Source organism: Chiloscyllium plagiosum, chromosome 15 (assembly GCF_004010195.1).
Source record: "Chiloscyllium plagiosum isolate BGI_BamShark_2017 chromosome 15, ASM401019v2, whole genome shotgun sequence".
Lineage (NCBI taxonomy): Eukaryota > Metazoa > Chordata > Chondrichthyes > Orectolobiformes > Hemiscylliidae > Chiloscyllium > Chiloscyllium plagiosum.
In genome coordinates, this window is record NC_057724.1 from 59,538,801 (window position 1) to 59,561,061 (window position 22,261).

General features: G+C 39.0%; 1 protein-coding gene across 4 annotated transcripts in view; it reads left to right on the plus strand.

The window, feature by feature from the left end:
* Positions 1-22,261, plus strand: part of abcb7 (ATP-binding cassette, sub-family B (MDR/TAP), member 7) — a 96,269-nt gene that overhangs the window by 55,992 nt on the left and 18,016 nt on the right. For all 4 annotated transcript variants that reach the window (XM_043704999.1, XM_043704996.1, XM_043704995.1 and 1 more), the window contains exons 7-13: positions 447-535; positions 633-720; positions 2,020-2,194; positions 6,554-6,711; positions 6,941-7,104; positions 14,118-14,247; positions 20,101-20,272. In XM_043704999.1, the coding sequence (XP_043560934.1) occupies positions 447-535; positions 633-720; positions 2,020-2,194; positions 6,554-6,711; positions 6,941-7,104; positions 14,118-14,247; positions 20,101-20,272 (976 nt within the window). The remainder of the gene's footprint in view (positions 1-446; positions 536-632; positions 721-2,019; positions 2,195-6,553; positions 6,712-6,940; positions 7,105-14,117; positions 14,248-20,100; positions 20,273-22,261) is intronic.

The window sequence follows — 22,261 nt, forward strand, 5'->3', positions numbered from 1 at the left end:
GGCACACTTGCTGAATGGAGGTTTTGCGTTATAATGAGGTTACAACTAGGGATACAGTTTAAGAATGAGGTCTCCCATTTAAGACCACGATGAAAATTTTCTGAGTATCATATATCTATGAAATTCCTTTTTCCCCAGGGAACAGTGAAGACAATGTTCTTGACTAACAAGAAACTCAAGTTATTAGGGGTAGGCAGAAAAGTGGAGATTCTCAATGCCAAAGTGAAATGGCTGTAATCAGACCAGTCATGATCTTATAGAATGATAAATCAGGCTTGAAGGGCCAAATGGCCATCTGTTACTAATATCTATGCCTAAATGTATCAACTCCTCATTAGAATTCATGTTCAAATGCACAAAACTGCATTTACCTAAAGTTAACAGTAATGACTATAGCAAATTGTAAATTCTAGAAACGTTTCACTTTAAATGTTTATTTCTTACAGTATTATAAATGTGGTGGACCATATGCGTTAATAACTCTGGGAACTTTAACTGCATATTCAGTTTTTACAATTGGCATCACACAATGGAGGTACTGTAGCAATGTTAAATCTATTTCATTTCAGTTTTCTTCTTAACCAACAGTGTCTTTGTGATGACTTTAAAAATGTTTAATTTCTCACTTGTAGGACTCGATTCCGAATTGAAATGAATAAAGCTGATAATGATGCAGGCAATGCTGCAATAGACTCGCTCCTGAATTATGAAACTGTGAAGGTAGGATGTGTAGAATTGTTTTAATGATTCTAAACAACCTTGTATCAAAACAAAAATAATTCCATCTTTTAAGATTATACAATTTGGATTATTATGCTCTTCCTCCCCTGCTCTTGTTACAACTCTCAATGTCAAAGTGTTATAAAGTAATTAACACCCCTAGTATAAGCAATTCTTTGAGCGTTGGCTCTATCATATGAATTTAATTTTATTCCCTTACGAGCTATGAGCGATTTAGATTATACGTCTTAAAGTTTGATTGTGATTGTGTCCAAAAACAAACATTAGACACTGTTGATAAATGTAATCATTGCAATTGCTCCAGAATTAGTGACTGTCTTGGATGTAAGAGTTATTATGCAAGAGTGAATTTCGTGGTACTTAAGGTTTAGATTTTTGCCACATGGATGGAAATGCTGGTTTGGCTGCAATATACCTTTTCTCAAAGGTAGGTTGGTATAATATTGGCAGAATTCTCTCTCTCTAAGCAACGCTTGCTCATGGAAGTATAGTAAACTTCAACACCGTATCTCAAACTGCTCTCTTTGCGATTATATTGTTAGCTGCTGGGAGAGTAGCTAAGTAGGCAATGTTTTACACCAATTGCAAGTTAACCCAGGTGTGAGACTAAGCTGAAAGTATGTATTTTAGCTATCAAATAGTGCCAATGGTGGGAATGTAGTAAACATGACTAAAAAGTTCCTTTGTTACGTTAGTGACACACTAGGGAATTCTCAAAAAAAATTGATAATGCTGGAAAACTTAGCAGTCTGGCAACATCTGTTTACGTTTCAGATTTCCAATGTCTGCAGTATTTTGTTGTTCTTTTTGGGAATTTTCAAATTTCATCCCAGGTCTGCTTTAAATTGATGTCACCTGGAGCACTGAAGAAAAATATTGGCTTGCATGTTGAGAAGGTGAAAATTAGCAAGAGGTAGTGCTGCTAGTTGCCATACAATCAACTTTGTAGTTGGACATTGGATGATCAAATTCGTTTTGGCTGCAATGGCCCCATAGTCAGGTTGTCAATGCAAACATTAAAAATGCAACTTTGGAAAGCTGACAGACACTGTCTGACATCCATGGAAATGTAACTTGGTAGGACCTCGTACTTTCAGAAGAACGTCAAAACATAATATTGAGGAAAAGATGGGAATATCTTAAGAACAGATGCCTTAGATTCTGCGGAAAAGCTTTTCAAACTTATACTTGTTTTTCTATAAATTTAAGAAAGCTCTTGCTGTGCAAAACTAGCTATCCATTGGCAAAAGAGTACTGTAGTTTAAATTCCTCTTTCAGTATTTCAACAACGAGAAGTATGAAGCGGCAAAATATGATGGATACTTGAAGACTTATGAAAATGCTTCTCTGAAGACTGCCTCAAGCCTTGCAGTACTGAACTTCGGTCAGAATCTTATTTTTAGCTGTGGCCTGACTGGAATCATGCTACTTGCAAGCCAAGGAATCCTAGCAGGTACTGTGACTAAACTGGCAAATTTGCTTTAAAGATTTATAGCCTGGACATTTGGATGTGTTATTCTTTGTAAAGTTCCTCCCCTCATTTAGTTGGTTTGTTTTTTGAGTATTAATCCTACTTCCTACTTTTTTAAAAATTCATTGATGACCTGCTGAAGAACCAACTATGTTGGATCCCAGACGATATCTCCCAACATCCACCTGTGTTTCTACTTGTTGGAGTCTATATTTACTTTGAGGACCGGGAAGTTGCTTTGCTACACTTGAGGAATAGTGACTCACTGACTGAATTGTTGTGAACACCAGTGGCAATGGCTGCAGGCATAAGACCAATATGCTAGGTTTCTGTTTATTCATTTATAGTATATGGGCATCGCTGACAAGACTAGCATTTATTACCCATCAATAGTTGCCCTTGACAAAGTGGTTGTGAGCTGTCGCCTTGAGTTGCTGTTGTCCATTTGCTGATGTTCTCATGACGTCATCAGTGAGGGAGTTTCAGCGTTTTGACCCAGGGACAGGGAAGGAATAGTGAGAAGTTCCAAGTCAGGGTAGTCATGTGTATCCTGCAGGTAGGTGACCTGAGGCAATTCAGTGCCTCGAACAAGCAGGAAAATTACTTGACTCCATACAATTCTTGAAATAGCCTATTTAGGAATAATTTGAGAATGCTTCTGTTTTTCCCTCCCGCATTCCCTTTGTCAATTATGAAAAACGTAATTAAATAATACATTTTTGTGCTATGTTTAATCTATTAATTTCAAATCCAGACACCGTTCTCATTATTCATTGCATCAACAGCAATGAACTGACGACTGATCTGAAAATCGAAGGAAGTTTTATTTGCTAAACTGCTATAGCCCTCAGAGCCTAGAAATTCCTGATATAAACTTTTCTTTGAATATTCAGTGTGATGACCATTTCATTTTAATAAGCATTTGAAAAGTGATAATTACAAGTCTTTGTACAAAAACTGCAGCATCAAACTGCAATCACGACAAGATGACTGTGTGTCCTGTTTTTACCAATTCAAAACAATAGGAAAAATTGATAATGTTACTATAATTCAGTGTGCCATATTTCTAAAAAGTGATCTTTAAGACTTTGGTTATTACAATTTAGGCTTATAGCATTAAAAATGCATAGCATTTTAAGCTGGAGTTCTGACATTTTTCTTGTCTCCTTCAATAACCCTGCCATCTTCATATTTGCATCCTTTTGTAAAGATGATCTCTTTGTTATTACCAGCACATAAAAAGCACAAGTCAGGAGTCTGATGGGTGATGCAATCGCACTCAAAGCTCAACAGCATCCAGACTAAAACTGCCTGATTGGCATTTCTCACTTAGCTTAAACATCCACTACTGATTTTTCATTGATGCACATATGATCATATCAGAAAGATAGGTGGGAAAGTACACTGGAAAGTGAACACAGGCTGTATTATAGATAGGTTAATTGAGTGGGCAAAGCTCTGGAAAATGGACTATAATTTTGGAAAGTGTGAAATTGTTCATTTTGGCAAGAAGGTTAAAGTATATTATTTAAATGATGAGAGCTTGTAGAAGGATCTGGGTGTCCTGGTGTATGAATATGACAGACTAGTATGGAGGTACAGCAAGCAATTAAGAATAGATGCTTTTTATGTTCACTTATGGCTAGGCCAGCATTTATTACCCATCCCGAGTTGCCCTTGAGAAAGTGCTTTCTTGAACTGCTGCACAAGGTAGACGTGCAATGTTAGGGAGATAATTCCAGGATTTTGACCTAACCGCTGCTGAAGAAATGGCATTATATTTCCAAGTCAGTTTGGTGATTGGCTTGGAGGGGAAGTTGTAGGTGGCTGTGTTCCCGTGTATCTGATGCCCCACCTAGATGGAGTTGATCATGGGTTTGGAAGATGCTGTCTCAGGATCTATGGCAAATTTATGCAGTACCAATCGGCCAATGCAGTACCAATTCCTGATGCTAATTCATGTTTGTATATTCAGTGTTAGCTGCAGCATGCACTACAGCAACTTGCCTTATTTCTCAAACTACTTCAGTCATCTTGAAGCAAAAGAACATCACATGCATGGGAATGCCATCACTTCTAAGACCAATACCATTTTTATTTGGACATTAATTATTGCTGGGTGAAAATTGCAGTGTGGGAATACCTTTACTTCCAGAAAGCAACCCATCTTCCCCCTATTTAGAAGCAGTTTGGGATAGAAATTGGTGCAGGCATGGAACCAATAATCACATGCCAAGAATGGGGCAATGGCAGGAAAGAACAACTAAAGCTGTGGTTTATATCAGCAAAGTATCGTTGAATAGGTCAGACTTCCCTCCTTGTTTCGACTTATGCTTCCTTCCCCTGTCCGAATTAAAATTAGCACTAATGCTCAATGCAGTAACTGATAAATCCTGTTTATTTTTAATAGTTCATGGAATATGGGCATTGCTGGCTGTACCAGCATTTACATAATCAGCACATCCCTAATTGCCACTGGAGTGACTTGCTTGTTGGGGCCGTTTAAGAGGGCAGTTAAGAGCCAACCACTTTGCTGCTGGTCTTAACTCGCACAGAGGACAGAAATGTAAGAACAACCGATTTCCTTCCCTGAAGAACATGAGTAAACAGGATAGCCTTTTACGACAATAAATTACATGGTTGCCATTAGAGTAGCTATTCACTCCAGATTTTCATTTATTCAGATTTCATCATCTGCCATGGTGGGTTTCAAACCCACATTCCCAGTGTCCTTGGCCTAATCATTTTCAGCTGCTTCAGTTATGGCCTTCCCTCCAACATAAGGTCAGATGTGGGGATATTCACCATTACTTTACAATGTCAAGCATCCACAAATATCCATTCTCTCCACCACCAACACTCTGTAGTAGCAGTATGTACTATCTTTAAGATGCATTGCAGCAATTCACAAAGATCCTCAGACCACCTTCCACACCCATGACCACTTCCATCTAGAAGCACAAGGGCAGGAGATACAAGGGAGCACTATCACCTGCCACTCACTGTCTTGACCCGGAAATATATTGCCGTTCCTTCACTGTTTCTGGGTCAAAATCTTCTACTTTCAACCCTAATGGCATTGTGGGTCAACCCACTGCAAATGGACAATTCAAGACAACAAGTCACCACTGCCTTCTCAAGGGCAACTAGGAAGGGGCAATAAATGCTGGCCAGCCAGCAACACCCACATCCCACAAATTAATTGAAGAATTCGCCTGGCTTTCTTGGGTTACTAATCCAATGACAATGCCCCATGTATGCTCACATTCAACTTTTTGTATTCTTCCATTGGCTGTGGATGTCATTGAAAAGGTTAGAGTTTGTTGCCATTTGTGATTATCTGGAAGCAGATGTCGTTGAGCTACCTTCTTCAACTGCTGCTGTCCATGCGATGTAAGTATACCCATAGTGCTGGTAAAAACTCCACCATTTTGATCCAGCAATAGGGTATAGTTCCAAGTCAGGATGGTATGTGGCTTGTTGAAGAACTTGTAGGTGGAGAAATTCTCATGTGTTTGCTGTCCTTTTTCTTGAGGAGGTTAGCTTGCCTGTGATTGGAAAGTGTTGTCAGAGTAGATTTGGTAAGTTGCTGCATCATGTAAATGGTGCACATTGTTGCTGCTGTGTGTCACTGGTGGAGGGAGTGAATCTTTAAGTTGATAGATGGAGTGGGGTCAGTAAGGCAGGCTGCATTGTCCTGGATAGTGTCAAACCCAGTGTGTTTGAGATCACATTCATCCAGCCAAATTGAGAGTATTCCATCATCACCTGACTTATGGCTTGTAGATGGTGCACAAGCTTTGGTTGGTGAGGTGTTACTCCCTGCAGAATTCCCAGCTGATGACCTGGTCTTGTAGCCACAGTCCAATTCAGCTCTAGGTCATTGGTAATAACCATCAGCTTAGGATGTTCATAGCAGGGATTCAGTGATGGTAATGCTTTTGGATGTCGTAGAGTCATAGAAATGTACAGTATAAAAACAGACCCTTCGGTCCAACTCATCCATGCCAACCAGTTAGCTTCCTTCTTGTTGGAGACAATCGTTGGCTTGCACTGCGCAATGGAAAAATTACATGCCACTTATTAGCCCAAGCCTGAATGTTTAGGTCTTGCTGCATATGGGTGCAGACTGTGTCAGTATCTGAGAAATTGAAAATGACTGCTTTTTTTTTAGCAATCATCAGCAAGTATCTCTTCTACTTCATTAAATTCACTGCCTTTTATTGGTTAATGCGAATATTGTTATATAGTAATAAGCTCCTGTTGAGGTCTTTGTTAATACTACTTCAAGTTGAATTTATGTCTATATACAAGTTTATGGTAATACTCGTTCTTTTGTAGGTACACTGACAATTGGAGACCTGGTGATGGTAAATGGCCTACTTTTCCAGCTGTCTCTTCCCTTAAATTTTTTGGGCACGGTATATCGAGAGACACGACAGGCGCTAATAGACATGAATACTTTATTTACCTTGCTAAGCGTTGATGCAAAGATCAAGGTAATGTGACACAGTTGTTGAAAGTCAACATGTTGATGTAAGACTCTAACTTCCACATTTTACTTTGTATTCTAAAAAATATAACTTGAAAATGTTTAATAATTTGAGACCTCTCCTTCAGTTTTTTAAGATGTCCCAATGGGAAATTAGATGCAAGTCATCTTGTGTCTTTTTGTTTTAACCTTACATGTTGCTCTTAATTCTTAATTTTGTTTTTTTGGGTTTTTAGGATGTAGAAAAGGCACCAGCACTGCAGGTTTCTCCTGAGAAATCTGCGATCACTTTTGAAGATGTTTGCTTTGAATATATCGATGGTCACAAGGTCCTTGATGGAGTATCATTTGAAGTTCCTGCTGGGAAGAAAGTGGCAATTGTAGGTGGGAGTGGTTCTGGGTAGGTAGTTATTTACACTAGTAATCTTGCCAATTCAAACTTTATTATTTGAAATATTGCCTCCACTTTATTTGACTCCAAAATTTTGCTAAGTTATCTATCAGATGCTTTTTGTTACCTTTCACTTATGGATTGAACCCCTAACTGTTTTCCCTTTTTAATTCAGAGTTGCTGTCCTCTGATGTCTTTGATTCAATAATTGGTTGAAAAAAGGATAGGGGAACTTTTCAGTTGATCTCAACCAATGCTATTTATCTTGTTCTTTTATTTTCCTCTTAATTTGAAAGTGAGCCATTTGGAACCAAATGTTCTTGTTTTTGTTATTCATCATCAACAGTAAACCTTTAATTAAACATTGAGGATTACATCCTGTAGCATGTGGGGCCAGATATATTTTACACACATGCATTTTATAATATTAAAAAATATAGTTACATATCATTAAGAAAGAACAATTCAGATTATTGAGAGACCCAAAGCTACTTTCTGATTCCAACAATGAATTTCGTTCTCTTGCCAATGACTCTTAACCTGCTTCCTGGCTATTTCACCAAACTAGATCAGAACCTTGGCATCATCTCTTTATTTTCAGAAATTAATTTCAAAGCCCCATCATCACCCAATATGTTAATTTTTATATTGTGTCCTCCCCTTACCTCTAATACAGTTAAAGGGGAGGTGATGATGTAATGGTAATGTTACTGGACTAGTAATCCAGAACCCCAGGCTAACGTTCTGGGTGCATGGATTTGTACCCAACCATGGCAGATGGCATAATTTCAATTCCATAATATCTGGAACGAAAATCTAGCCTAATTGCAATCAGGTAGCCAATTATTAAATATCTTTGTTAAAAAGACATCTGGTTAATAACAGAGAGAGAAATTTGCAATCCTTACCTGGTGTGGGCCTCTGTGACTTGAGACTTACAGGTTAACTCTTAACTGCCCTCTGAAATGACACTCAATTGTATGAAACCACGGCAAAGTCTAAGGAAAACAATGAAACCAGTTGGACAACCTGTCATCTACATAAGAACCAACAATAGTATACCCAACTCTGTGTTTTCACGTCATGTCAATTTTTATGCCAAATTTGGGAGAGCTATCCCACAGACTAGTCAAGCAATAGCCTCCTGTCATAGTCATTGTCTAGAAGATATAATTCCATAACTCTGTCCCAAACAATCACCATCCCTGGGTGTACCCTGTTTCACCATAGGGAGCAAAATGGTGACACAGTGGTTTATAGGTGGAAAAGAATTGCCTGGGGAGTCCTCAACATTCACTCAAATGTAATCAAGTTGAACCTGCTGATTATTGCCCTCGTTTCCACCCCCCCCAGCTGATAAATCAATGCAATCTTTAAATGCCATTTGGAGGAAGCACGAGAGTGCTCAGTATTACAGATGGGAACTTCAATGTCAATTATTGAATGGCTCAGTAGCACCACTACCTGACTGAGCTACCTGAATCCCAAAAGAGAGCTGCTAGACTTTTGTTGTGGTAAGTGGAGGGGTAATCAACAACAGAGAGAAATCAACTTGACCTCATTCTTGTCATAAATGCATACATTCACGATTCTGTGGGGAGATGTAACCACAGCTCAGTACTTGTGGAGATCAAGACCTGCCTTCACATTTAGAATATAATACAATGGAGGTTCTGTGGCACTACCAGTGTGCTAACTTGAACAGACCTTGAATAGTTCGCGTAATTCTCAGTTGGATATCCACAAGGTGCTGTGGGCCATTACCAGCAGAATTATATTTGATTGCAATTTGTAACCTCAGGACCCAGCATATCTCCCTAATGTACCATTCCCATCAAATGACAAGGTTAACCATAATTCAATGAAGAATACAGGAGGATATGCCAGCTGCTGCACCAGGCATCCAGAAAAAGTGAGGTGTCAACCTGGTAAAGCTGATGAACAACACATGCCTGTTGCATTAGAATGATTCAATCAAAAGACTAAATGATCTCTCATCAACAGATCAGATCTAAAACCTGCATTCCTGCCACATCCAATCATGAATGGTAGTGGATAACTATGCAACTAACAAGAGGTGGAGGTTCAGTTAATGTACCATTCTCGACAATGCCGTAGTAAAACTGGGGCTATTGGGAATCCAGGAAAACTCTCCGCTGGTTGGATTCATACCTAACATAAAGGGAGATAATTGTGGGTGTCAGAGGTCAAATATTTCAACTCCAGCACATCACTGCAAGTGTTTGTCAGGATAGTACCCATCTAGGACCCATCCCCCTTCAACAATTACCTCCCCTCTATCTCACAGGATGTTTTCTGATTGCACAATGTTTACCACCATTCAGAAAACCTTAGATATTAAAGCTGTCAGTGTATATATGCAGCAAAACCTGGACAAAAAATAGGCTTCTGTTAATTCATGGCAAGTAATATTGTACCACAGGTGCAGGTGAATGTGTCTACACTGCAAGGACTGCTGCAATTGGAGAAGACTGCTCTCCACCTCCTCCAAGGCATTTCGGGATGAGCAGTAAATGTCAGCCAGTGATGGCCATATGCCAGGAACGAATTAAAACTGTTTTCCATGGCAGATTTCCTTTCTTTCCAGCTATATATGCATGGCTTTTCTTCAAAATTCAAATAACAACATTATCACAAAGCAGAAAATAGAATAATGCATCAAAACAGACCATTCAACCCAACTGTTTCATGAGCCTTCTCCTGCCATTCTTAATCAAACTCTTAGTAATTCTAATGAAAGTCATAGTCCTGAGATGCTTGGTCTATTCATTCTTTCCACATGCTTGACCTGTACAGAATTCCGGCATTCTATTTTTATTCCCTAAATTTGGTATTCCTCTATTCATTTCTTCTTGTGTTTACCTAGCTTCCTTGAATATGTCAATGCCATTTACTGCAGCTACTCCCTGTAATGAATTTCATATTCTAGCTACTCTTTGAGCAGAAGAGGAACATTCTATACCTGTTGCTATTATCAGTGATGTTTTTAATTAATTATCCCTCAATTAGAAATTTCCCATAAATTGAAGTACTTTGCCTTTATTCTCAATATTTCAAGTTTCATATTCTTGAAGGCCTCTGTTAGGTCACCCATCTATCTTTTTCTACAGCAAGAATTCCAGTCTGTTTAACTTTTCCTGATAGAAATATTGGTATGTTTCAAATAAATCCTTTGTGCACCTTCTTGGGTACATATCCATGTTGTTTTATAATATGGAGTCAAAACTGTGCTGAAAATTCCCAATTTTGGATTAACCCAGGTTCTATAAAAATTTAATGAAACTTTGTTTTTTGGAATTCTGTTCCACTAGGAATGAAACCCAGTGCTTTGTTTGCTCGTTTTAATGGCATTATTAACCGTGTTGCTACTTTCATCAATTTGTGTAATCCACATTCCTTTGCTCCTCTGTCATTTGACATTTATTATCCAAAACAGGCCATGACTTTCTGCCAAAAAAGCATTGCCTCACAATTGACTGTATTGAAATTTATTTGCTACTTACACACCCACTCTACAAGTTTATTAATGTCTTGTATTTTGTGGCATTTTTCCTCGGTGTTAATTATAGGCCCCAAATTTGGCATCACCTGCGGATTTTGAAATTGCATTTCTAATTCCCAAGTCCAGAGTTTTTCTGTAAATCACTCACGTTGGTGAATGTGGAATACATTTTCACTTTTGGCAATGTAGTTGCACATAACCCTGAACCCTATTTTTTTACCTGCTCCCGGAGTCTGCATGCTCTGACCTGAGTCAAAGGTCTACTAAGAAGTACCTTTGTGAAGATATTTTGAAAATCCAAGAATATGATCGAACCTTGTCTTCTCCTTTTTGTTACTTCAAAAGAATTCAGTATTGTTGGTCAGCTTTGATCTTTCCTTTTGGAATCCAATTTTTAAAAAAATATCCAAGTGGTCTATTGTATCTTTTAGAAAAGATTCCACAATGTTTTCTGACATCATTATTAAGTTGACATGTCTTTGCTTCTCCAGATGACTTATTCAAATATTTTGAAACTGAGACTATTCTGCAAAATATACTTTGGGTGAGGGATATCAACATCGATCAGTAAGAATGGCTTAATACCACAAGTCCAAAGATGTGCAGGTCAGGTGAATTGGCCATGCTAGGTGCATTAGTCGGAGGGAAATGAGTCTGGGTGGGTTACTCTTCGGAGGGTCGGTGTGGACAGAAGGGCCTGTTGTTGGGCAGAAGGGCCTGTTACCACACTGTAGGGAATCTAACCTAATCTACTGACTGAACTGGTTGAGACCTAAAAGGCATGGCTACTATCTTGGTCTGTGGCAGTTGATGAAAACGAACAAGTGGGGAAAAATCTACTTGACTTCATCCTCCACAATCTAGCTATTGCAGATGTGTCCACCTATGACAATAATGGTAGGAGTAAACACTGCCCACCATGGAGACCAAGTCCTGCTTTCACCTGGAGTGTTCCTCCCATTATGTTATGTGGCGCTACTATCCTGCTAAATTGGCCAGACTTGAAATCGATCTAACAACTGAAACTTGAGTCGAGGTGCCGGTGTTGGCCTGGGGTGGACAAAGTTAAAAATCACACAACACTACCTGATGAAGGAGCAGCTTGTATTTCCACATAAACCTGTTGGATCTGCTGTCATGTGATTTTTAACTGAAAATTGAATATTCATGAGGTGCTTTGGATTATCAGTAGAATTGTATTCAATCACATTATTATGGCTTGGCATTTCCCCCAGCCTATTGCTTGTCAAGCTGAGAGTAATCAACCCTGATTCAATGAAGAGTACAGGACAGCATTCTAGGAGCAGCACTGGGCATACCTTCGTACCAGTGATCATCCTAGTGAACCTTCGCTGAACGGCCTCCAGTTTATTTCCCTGTTTAGCCATAGTTGGTTTATATCTCCTCAGAATCTTTCCTCCTTACTGGGATATATTTTTGCTCAGAGTCATAAATTATCTCTTTAAATGTCTGCCACTGCTTGCTTGCTGTCATTCCTGTTAATCTATTAATCCGGTTGACTTTAGCTAACTATATCCTTCTTTTCATTGCAACTCACTTTAAGTTAAACACAGTTGTTTCTGACCCAAGGTTCTCACACTCAAACTGGAGAAGGGTTACACGTGAAACATTGACTTCTCCACCTCCTGATGCTGCCTGTCTCGCTCTGTTCTTCCAACCTCCTGCTTGCCTATCTTGGATTTCTAAATCTGCAGTTTTTTTTGTCTGTTTAATTTTGTTGACTGTCTATCTTGTGGCTCAGGTACTAATTTGGAGGTTATTACTTTTTTGGTTCTGCTTTTTAATTTAGTCCCTAGCTGCTTATATTTTCACCAGCAGAGCCTTTTTTCTTTTTCTGTCAATATAGCGGCACGGTGGCTCAGTGATTAGCACTGCTGCCTCACAGCACCAGGGTCCTGGGTTCGATTCCTACCTGTCTGTGTGGAGTTTGCACATTCTCCCCATATCTGCGTGGGTTTCCTCCGGGTGCTCCGGTTTCCTCCCACAATCTAAAGACGTGCACGTCAGGTGAATTGGCCATGCTAAATTGCCCACAGTGTTAGGTGTGTTAGTCAGAGATAAATATAGGGTAGGGGAATGGGTTTGGGTGAGTTTCTCTTTGGAGGGGTAGTGTGGACTTTTTGGGCCGAAGGGCCTGTTTCCACACTGTAGAGAATCTAATCTAATTGGTACCTACATGGACCAAGACAAATGGATCATCGCCCTCCTATTCCAAGTTCTGTACAGCCTGGATGAGAAATCCTGAAACAGAACACCAGGCAAGCAATACAGCCGTTGGGACACTCAATCCTGGTCGCAAAGATTGGTGTCAATTCCCCTTACTATATTAACCTAATTACAACTACATTTCTCTTTTAACCTCTCCCTTAACTGACTCTCTTTACGATGGTGCTATGATCAGTTTGCTCATCCACTCTCATCCACACAAGGAGAAAGAATCTCAAACCTGTTCGTCAAGCTCAAGTGCTGAGGCTCCTTCAACACTGCCTTCCTGATCCCTCTGCCTGCCTCACTCATAGTCACAACCTCCTTTACATGGCCACTGCCCAAATTTGATGTAGTTAATCTCCAGGGTGTAACCCCCTCCTGAAACTCTGTGTCTAGGTAACTTGTCCCCCTCCCTGCTGTGTCACAGTGTTTGAAGCTCAGAATCCAGCTCATCAACCCCGATCCCTGAAACAACCACCACTTGCTGCAGATGTGGTCACTATGAACCACAGTGGGGTCCACCAGCTCCCACATGATATTGAATGGCAGTGTGTGATAAAATGCTATCCACTTGACTGGATTGGTGCAGCTGCAACAACATTCAAGCAAGACTCCAATCAGGTCAATACCAGTACACATTGGCAGCAGTGTATACCATTTGCTAGATGTTTGCAATAACTCACCCAGGCTTCTTCAGTAGCATCTTCCAAATCTACATCCTCTACGACCTAGAAGTATAAGGGTTGTGGCTGCTTTCGAATACCAGTCCCTGCAAGCTTCGTTCCAAAATGGACATTATTCTGACTTGGACCAATGTCACTGAATCATAATTTGGAACACCTTTCCTTATAGTGCTTTGGGTGTCCCTGCACTCCAAGGACTGTATTACAGTTTTCTCCAGGGCATTTGGCTATAGGGTTGTTCTAGCCAATGACACCTAAATCTCAGGATTTTTTCAAACAGTCTCCAATTGTCTGATGCAGTTATTATTATTACTAATGAACTTTGATATATATTTCTTAGTCTTTCCATCCCCACCTGCTTTATAGGTGTTTAGATTAACCAATGTGGAGTTGAGGTGAATTCCAAGTTTGGTTATCTCATTCACCCCCTTTCTGTCTTGACTTTATTTTTTTCTAATTTCATCCAATACTTTATTATACTTTGATATTTACCGGGGATGGTCCAGTTTATCATTCCATTAATAGATTTGACTTATCTTTTGACAAGCACCTTTAAATAATTGTACAATTTGTTTTGTATGGTACAGGAAAAGCACAATAGTGAGGTTGCTGTTCCGCTTCTACGAACCTCAGGCCGGAAACATTTACGTGGCTGGTCAGAATATTAAAGATATTAGTCTGGAAAGCTTGAGGAAGGCCATTGGTGTTGTACCACAGGTAAGGATGATTCTGTCCAAATGTTTTTCAGGTCTCAGTTTGTAGGTATGTTTTCAATGTCTTGTTTAAGCAGCAAATTTGATATCAGTGAACAGTGGGTGGAGGGAGGGATGCCAACTGACATACTAATAATTCACATAACAGTTGTCATACTTGAGTTAATTGCATAAGATGCATTGCTTTCTTAAAGTTGCCAGCCAAATCGTTAAATCCTTCTGGTTGCACAGTAATGGTCTGAAATATTCTTGCTTTGGGCAAACTGAAATTCTGAAAGGGGAAGCCCAATTTGAAACTGACTGCAATGACAGATGGCAGGCTGTTGTTTTTCTGATTTAGAATAATTTAACTGCATAAATATATTAACTGTGTTGAATTGTTCCTGTGGATTTCACCCTGCATGCTAATCTTCTGAGGGTTTGACAATAAGTAAACTGTATGCAACAAATCTTTACGATCTATTGCATTTTACATTTCTGAAGTATTGAAGTCTTGGCCAGGCCACTAGGTGGAGTGTTTAAATTCTTCAGGCTCTGTGTAGAAGCTTCATTTTTTCTTTGTGAAGAGCTCAGATAGTGGTGGCAGGCTATGACCCAGTTTTGGCTAATTTCTCAAGTAGTGTCATCCAGAGCTTCCTGGACTGTGGGTCTCAATTCCCCAGTGGGGTACTGAGATGAGTTTTTGGGACCACAATTAACACTGGTGGTCATGGAACTTCGATTACTTTCTGACAGCTGCAAGGACCCTTCAAATGCTTGCATTCTATTTTTGACTATGCGGCCTAATGGACTGCTATCTGAAATCTGATTGCTGCTGGAAAAAGCTGGAGAATAATTACAATAGGTGTATACTTTTAAAGAAACCCTGTCTTTTCATTGTTTGTCCCCACACTTCTGTTCTCCCAATTCCCCAACTCATTTAACGAGTAAACCTGACCCCCGCCTCAACAACTTCTAGCCCCAAAATTTTCAGTCCAGGGTGTCACAAAGCCAAAGGTGTTAAAAAGAGATCACACCATGAAAATGTTTGAGAAGCACTGTTATAGCCTCTGAAGCACCTTGGGATATTTTCTTATGTTGAAGGTGCAGTGCAACTCCAAGTTAATATTTGTGGTCAGAAATCGGCTTGAAAGATATACAATGTGCATATGTGCCTTTTCCATTATGATACAAACGAACAAGCAACAAGAATAGGCCACTCAGCCCTTTAAGCCTGTTCCACTATTCAATAACTCATGACTGGTCTGATTTTACCTTCAACTCTACATTCCCGCATAAAATCAATTCAATCCTTCATTGCCTTAGTAATCAAGAATCTGTCTACCTCTGCCTTAAAAATATTTAAAGATTCTGCATCCACTTCCTTTTGGAAAGGGAAGTCCAAAGACATTCAACCCTCTGAGGGGGTTGAAAAAGGCTTCCTCATTTCAGTCTTCAATGTGTGACTCCTTATTTTTAAACTATAATCCCCAATTCTAGATTAGATTAGATTCCCTACAGTGTGGAAACAGGCCCTTCGGCCCAACCAGTCCACACTGACCCTCCGAAGTGTAACCCACCCAGACCCATTTCACTCTGACTCATGCACCTCACTGTTTGGGCAGTTTAGCATGGCCAATTCACCTAACCTGCACATCTTTGGACTGTGGGAGGAAACTGGAGCACCTAGAGGAAACCCACGCAGAATATGCTAAGTCCGAGGCTGGAATCGAACCTGGGATGCTGGTGCTATGAGGCAGCGGTGCTAACCACTGAGCCATCGTGCCGTCCTTTATTCTTAAACTGAATCTTAATGTATTTCGTCATAAACTGATTAGAATGCAGTGCTGTGACATTGAATGTACCCATTTAGTCTGTCCAAAAATACATGACCACATAGGCCTGGAAAGATCCAGTTTCCATCTCTGATTCTTTTGTCTAACCCAATGTCTTTAGGGTGTAAAGGGAATAAAGCTGTTTAGGTTCCCAGTCCTAATCATTACCTGGTGTTGACTGGAAAGGATAAGGTTGAGGTTTCTTATGATCAAATATCCTACTAGAATTCATCACTGTTTGTCCAATGAATTTACTAAACAGTTGCTGCAATCTTTGGGACCCCACTTTAGGAGAGAATGCATTTTCACAGAAGAGACTACAATTGTTTATAATTAGTGACAATGACCTATAGTAATTACTCAGACACTTAAATGCATCATCATATCTCACCACTGCTTCCAAGTTACGTAAACACTCTTTGGGACAAGCTTTCGTCTAACATGTTAAGCAAATGTTGGAAACATAATTATAAGTTGGGCCCGAGGTTTTTATTTTTACAAAATTAAATCCTGAAATGCTTTCACACTAAAACAAAATTGTTCTGTTCCCAGCTGAGGTTATTACTGGGCAAGTCAGATCCCAAACTGAAATCTGACTTAATAGATTAGATCAGATCTTTCACCGAAACAAACCTTCACATGGCAGATTTAGTTTTAACAATAAAATAGACATTTATTATACACAAAAAATGAAAATCCAAGTAGAATAAACTGAACTATTTATTTATAACACATTTAAGGATTTCATAACATGATAAAAGTGAATCCCAAAAGCGTTATTTTACATTTACTCTTACCAGAGAGAATTCCCTTCTCTTTCACATCTATGGCGCTAAGGTTAACTGTGGCTTCAATACTTTCATGAGAATCTGATAGCAGCTCTCTGAAAACTGAGCTGAGACTTTCTCAGCTTGTAATAACTTCCCAAATACTCATGGTCTGGAACCTTACCTTGATGGAAGCATTTAGTTGTAATCTATGTCTTAACTGTTCTAAACTATATCCTTTGGAGTAACTGTTTTACCAGATCCAGCTTCTGCCAACAATTCTGCAAAACCTGCCAAACTGAAACTCAAAAGCTATTTCCAAACTATGATGTTTTCCTCTAATCAAAAGGGAAAAAAAATCTGACGTTTCAAACTGAAAGCCTAATGTACAATTGTTTATTTTGATCATAAAAACACTCCGTGAAAACACAACCCCATTGCATATCAAGAACGCATACTTTTTTACAAAATGTGAACATAGTTAGAAATACTTGAGTTGACTTTAAACCTCTTAAGACATGGCAAAACCCACATGCCACTTGTTCAATCCAAACTTTAAAATAAATGATACCAAAAATATAGATAAATCACACCTCTTAAACCACAATTTATGTATATGATGCATTTTAGTTGAACTTGTAACAATTCCAAATCTTGAAAGAGAAATTTGAACAACTGGTAATCACTTGAAAGAACTGCACCATCAACACGTTTTCAGTCAGAAACTATATTGTTTGTTTTTAAAAAAAAGCACTAGACACTTGGCATGTATAGCTAGAAGTTAGTGTTATTAACCCATTTTCACCTTTCCTGGTATGCTACAACCCTCCAGAATTCACCTTAAATTCTCCTGTTTCCAAGCAGTTCTCACAGGCATGAAATTTCATGGAAGCCTATAAACGTATGTACGCGGAGCCCTTCAAGCATGCTCTACCGTTCGGCAAGGTCATGGTTAATCTGATTGTGACCCCTTATCTACATTCATACCTTTTGGTGACAACCTTTCACTCTTTGTTTATCAAGAATATATCTACCTCTGCCTTCACAATATTCAAGGACTCTGCTTTTGCCACTGTTTCTCGGAGAGAGATCCGAAGACTCAACTACCTGAGAGCTTATTGTCTGTTTTAAATGGGTGACCCCTGATTTGCAGAAATGTGGCCCTTGTTCTAGACCCTCCCATAAGAGGAAACATTCTATCTGCATCCATCTGTCAAGATCCTTCTGGATTTATGTTTCCATCAAGTTGTCTCTTACTCTTCTGAGCTCCAGTGGATAGAAACCCAGCCCGTCCAACGGTTCCTATGATATCCTGCCCATTCCAGGCATTAGTCTAGTATGCCTTTTCTGAAACATTTCTTCAGTTACATCCTTAAACAAGATGGCCAACGATGCGCACGGTACTCCAGATGCGGTCTGATCAGTGCCCTGTATATATGTACAGCACAGAAATAGACCCTTCGGTCCAACTCATCCATGCTAACCAGATATTCTAAATTAATCTCATCCCTTTTGCCAGTGCTTAGTCCATATCGCTCTAAACCCTTCCTATTCAAATATCCATCTAGATGCATTGTAAATGTTGTAATTGTACCAGCCTCCATCACTTCCTCTGGCAGCTCATTCCATATGTGCACCACCTTTTGCATGAAAAAGTTGCCCCTTAGATGTGTCTCATCTCTTTCCCCTTTCACCCTAAACCAATGCCCTCTAGTTCTGGACTCCCTTGTCTATTTACCCTATCCACTCCCCTCCTGATCTTCTAAAACGTCACCACTCAGCCTCTGACACTCCAGAGAAAACTGCCTCGGCCTATTCATAAGCTCCTATTTCTCTTGTGTTAAATAATGTTCTATTAGCTCTCTTAGTTACTTGCTGTACCTTTTATCCTAACCATTCGTGCTTCATGCACGTGAACACTTACATCCCTCTATAGTTTAGAGCTCTGCAATCTCTCACCATTTAGATAATATATTCATTTTTCACTCTTCCTGACAAAGTGGACAATTTCACATTATTCCACATACTGTTAGCAAGGTTTGAGAAGATTTGTAGCTTAGGTTGAGGTTTTGGATGTAGGTTTGCTCGCTGAGCTTGAAGGTTCATTTCCAGGCGTTTTGTCACCCTAATAGGTAACATCTTCAGTGGGCCTCAGGCGAAGTACTGCTGAAAGTTCCTACTTTCTATTTATATGTTTGGGTTTCTTCGGGTTGGTGATGTCATTTCCTGTGGTTGTTATTTCCACTACAGGAAATAACTCCACTACAGGAAATAACTTCACAGGAAATTACTTCACCAAACCAAAGAAACCCAAACATATAAATAGAAAGCAGGAATTTTCAGCAGTACTTCGCCTGAGGCCCACTGAAGATGTTACCTAGTAGGGTGACAAAATTTCTGGAAATGAACCTTCAAGTTCAGCGAGCAAACCCACATCCAAAATCCACATACTCTATTTGTCTCATCCTTGCTAACTCTCTTAAGTATCTTTTTTTAACCTCTTGTGTCCTCTTTACATCTTAGTTTTGTGCGTTTCTTTGTATTGTCAACAAATTTGCCAACCGTAACTTCTGTCTCTTCATCTCAGGCATTGATATCCATTTTTTGTGTTGAGAACCTAGCACCTATCATGTGACCTACCACTTAGTGCATCTTACAACCTGATAAAAACGCATTTTACACTCAACCCCTCATATCTAGTAACTAGCCACCCTTCTCACAATCTGCTGCTCCCTACAATGAGTTTTTATTTTCTGCAATAACCTTTCCATAGGGCACCTTATCACAAATTATAGAAATTAAAATGAAATGTCGTTTGATTTGGTCTTGAGATAGAGATTCAGCCATGCTCATGTTGAATAGCAGAATGTGCTCAATGGACCAAATGGCCTACTCCTGTTGTTCTGTTTCCAAGTGAGTCAAAATAGTACCTTAAGATCATTTACTTGTTTCTACAATTAACTCATCATCTTGCTCTTGCTTGAATTTTCCCTGACACCATTCCTAAAAAGTGCAGATAGTCACTTTAACTGCAAGAGTTTAAACTTTTTGTCAAGCATCCATTTCTATTCCAAGCAGTAGTGAAATTCTATGCATGCTATGTTTTTGAAGATCAGATAATGATTACTGCACTGGAAAATGCAGCTTAATTTGAGTATGCAGTGGTTAGGTGTGTTAATGTGTTATGGTTTAACACGTGAAATGAATGCAATCGATCATCATTCATGAATTTTGTATGTTTGCAGTTGCTACTGCTTTTTGTTCTTTGACTTCTAGGATGCAGTCCTGTTCCACAATACCATCTTTTATAACCTTCAATATGGGAACATGACTTCAACTCAAGAAGAAGTATACAATGTTGCAAAGCTTGCTGGGCTTCATGACTCAATACTCAGAATGCCAAATGGTTATGACACTCAGGTTGGTGAACGCGGACTAAAGCTTTCAGGTGAGTCCAAGGAAGACTGGAAATTGTGATTGGAGGTACTAGCCTTATCTCCATTTTAAATAGCTCCACTAATATTTAGAACAGTGCCTTGATAATTTGTTGAAATACATTCTAAACTTGCAGACCAGCAGGTCGGGCTTCCTACTAGGGTGACAGTTTGAATTGTCTATCACATGTATGTGGAAATATTTCTACTTTGGGAACTATATTAATAGGCACTCAAATTATTACATCCAGCTGCCATAAGACATAGTAGTTACTATCACTTACAAGGAGTGCTATAAAAGAATAAATGGTTAGAAGAGTGTGTTAGGAAAAAGGGTTAGGAAAAGTAGTAAGCCAGCAGTAGGATTGAATGCCAGGAGTCAAGTCATTGTCAACTGTTGAACTCAATGTGTTCATAGCTATGGCAATATGCAACATAGATACCGCCAGCTTTGAATCACCCTGTAAGGCTACTGTTCTCTGCTCAGCGTGTGATGCAGCAGAACCGTAAGGTAGGTTCTTAATCCACTTTGTTTGCGTGGTTGAGATCAGCTCTCCAAGTCTTGAAACATTGCAGTACAGAGTTGAACTGAGAGTTGAGTTGTCATTTTTGTATCTCTGAAGCAGAAACCACTTAGGTAATATGTTAGCTTAGACAAATTTTGCTAGACCCATTCATATTGCTGGTTGATACTGGGAATTTTAAATACATTACTGCATACAGAAGTAGAAGAATTTTTATTTTTGATTAGATATATTAGTTGGAAATTACTCCCACAAAGGATTTTAGGCTTAACGTCTGTAAGTGAAAATGTTTAATACGTTTTAAAAAGTACCATTTACAGGTGTTTTATCTTATCATTTCAGATAAACTTTATTGTGGAAGTTCTTAATAAACTTATTCAATCCATTAAAGTCAGCAAGCTTTTAACTTCGAGAAACCATGAGTTTATGTAGGGGTGGAGATACAATGATGTTTTTGGTAGCTTTGTGGTTTCAGAGTTTAAGGTTGCTTTGCTTTAATTTTTTATAAACTAATTTCAATATTTACTGAACTTTGAGCTACACTTTTTCTTACCGTGGGTATCTTTTGTACATTGTATGTTAGTGTCTATTGTAACTGAAATACACACATTCCATTCTAACAGGAAACTTTAAAAAAATAGTAACTTAATCTTGTTTTGAGGTTCGGTCAATCATTTCAGTAACTTTGCAAAGCTTAGGCAAGTCATTCCGATATTTTGCCTCTGTTACATTAAGTGGTTAAGAACATTAGTCCATTGGGATACATGTGTTTCTAGTCTGTCAAAACAGATACTGGTTTCTTCACACAGAAGATCTACAACTAGATTAGCTTTCCTGTTCAAACATCCATAAATAATCCTGTCACCCACAACAAATTTGGTGGTTGTTTCTATGTTGTAGTGAGTTAACTTATATAGCCCTGAAAATGTGTGAAATTGACACTTGCCTTGGAGTAATGTCTCATTCTAAAGAATCCTTTCAGGATGCAGGATGGAGATAGTGAAGGAACAGAAAAATAATTAAAATAGTGACGTATCATTTAACATAAGAGGAGGAGGAGTGGATAATTTGCTCAAATAAATTAAGTTAAGCTTAATCATTAACTGCAGCAGTGTAAATTGCTGTTCAGTGGTAGACTTGAACAATGTATTTCCGTTTAATGAACTGGTATTCAGTTACACAGTATTTTAAATAAACTTAGTAAAACTGTGATTAGTACCTTTGCTTTTTTGAGAATGCTTTAGAAAGCAGCGAGAGTGCAGTTCTGCACAGCCTCTCACTATGAAATGTAGAATGATGTATCATTTTTTTATTGCAAGGATTTAGTATACTTATTTAGGCTATAAACTTGAAAGTGTATGTTTCTCAGCAAAAAAAAAGCCGTCAGATACAGGAGCAAAATTAGGCCATTCAGAGAATCAAGTCTCCTCCACCATTACATCATGGCTGATATGTTTCTCAACCCCATTCTCCGGCCTC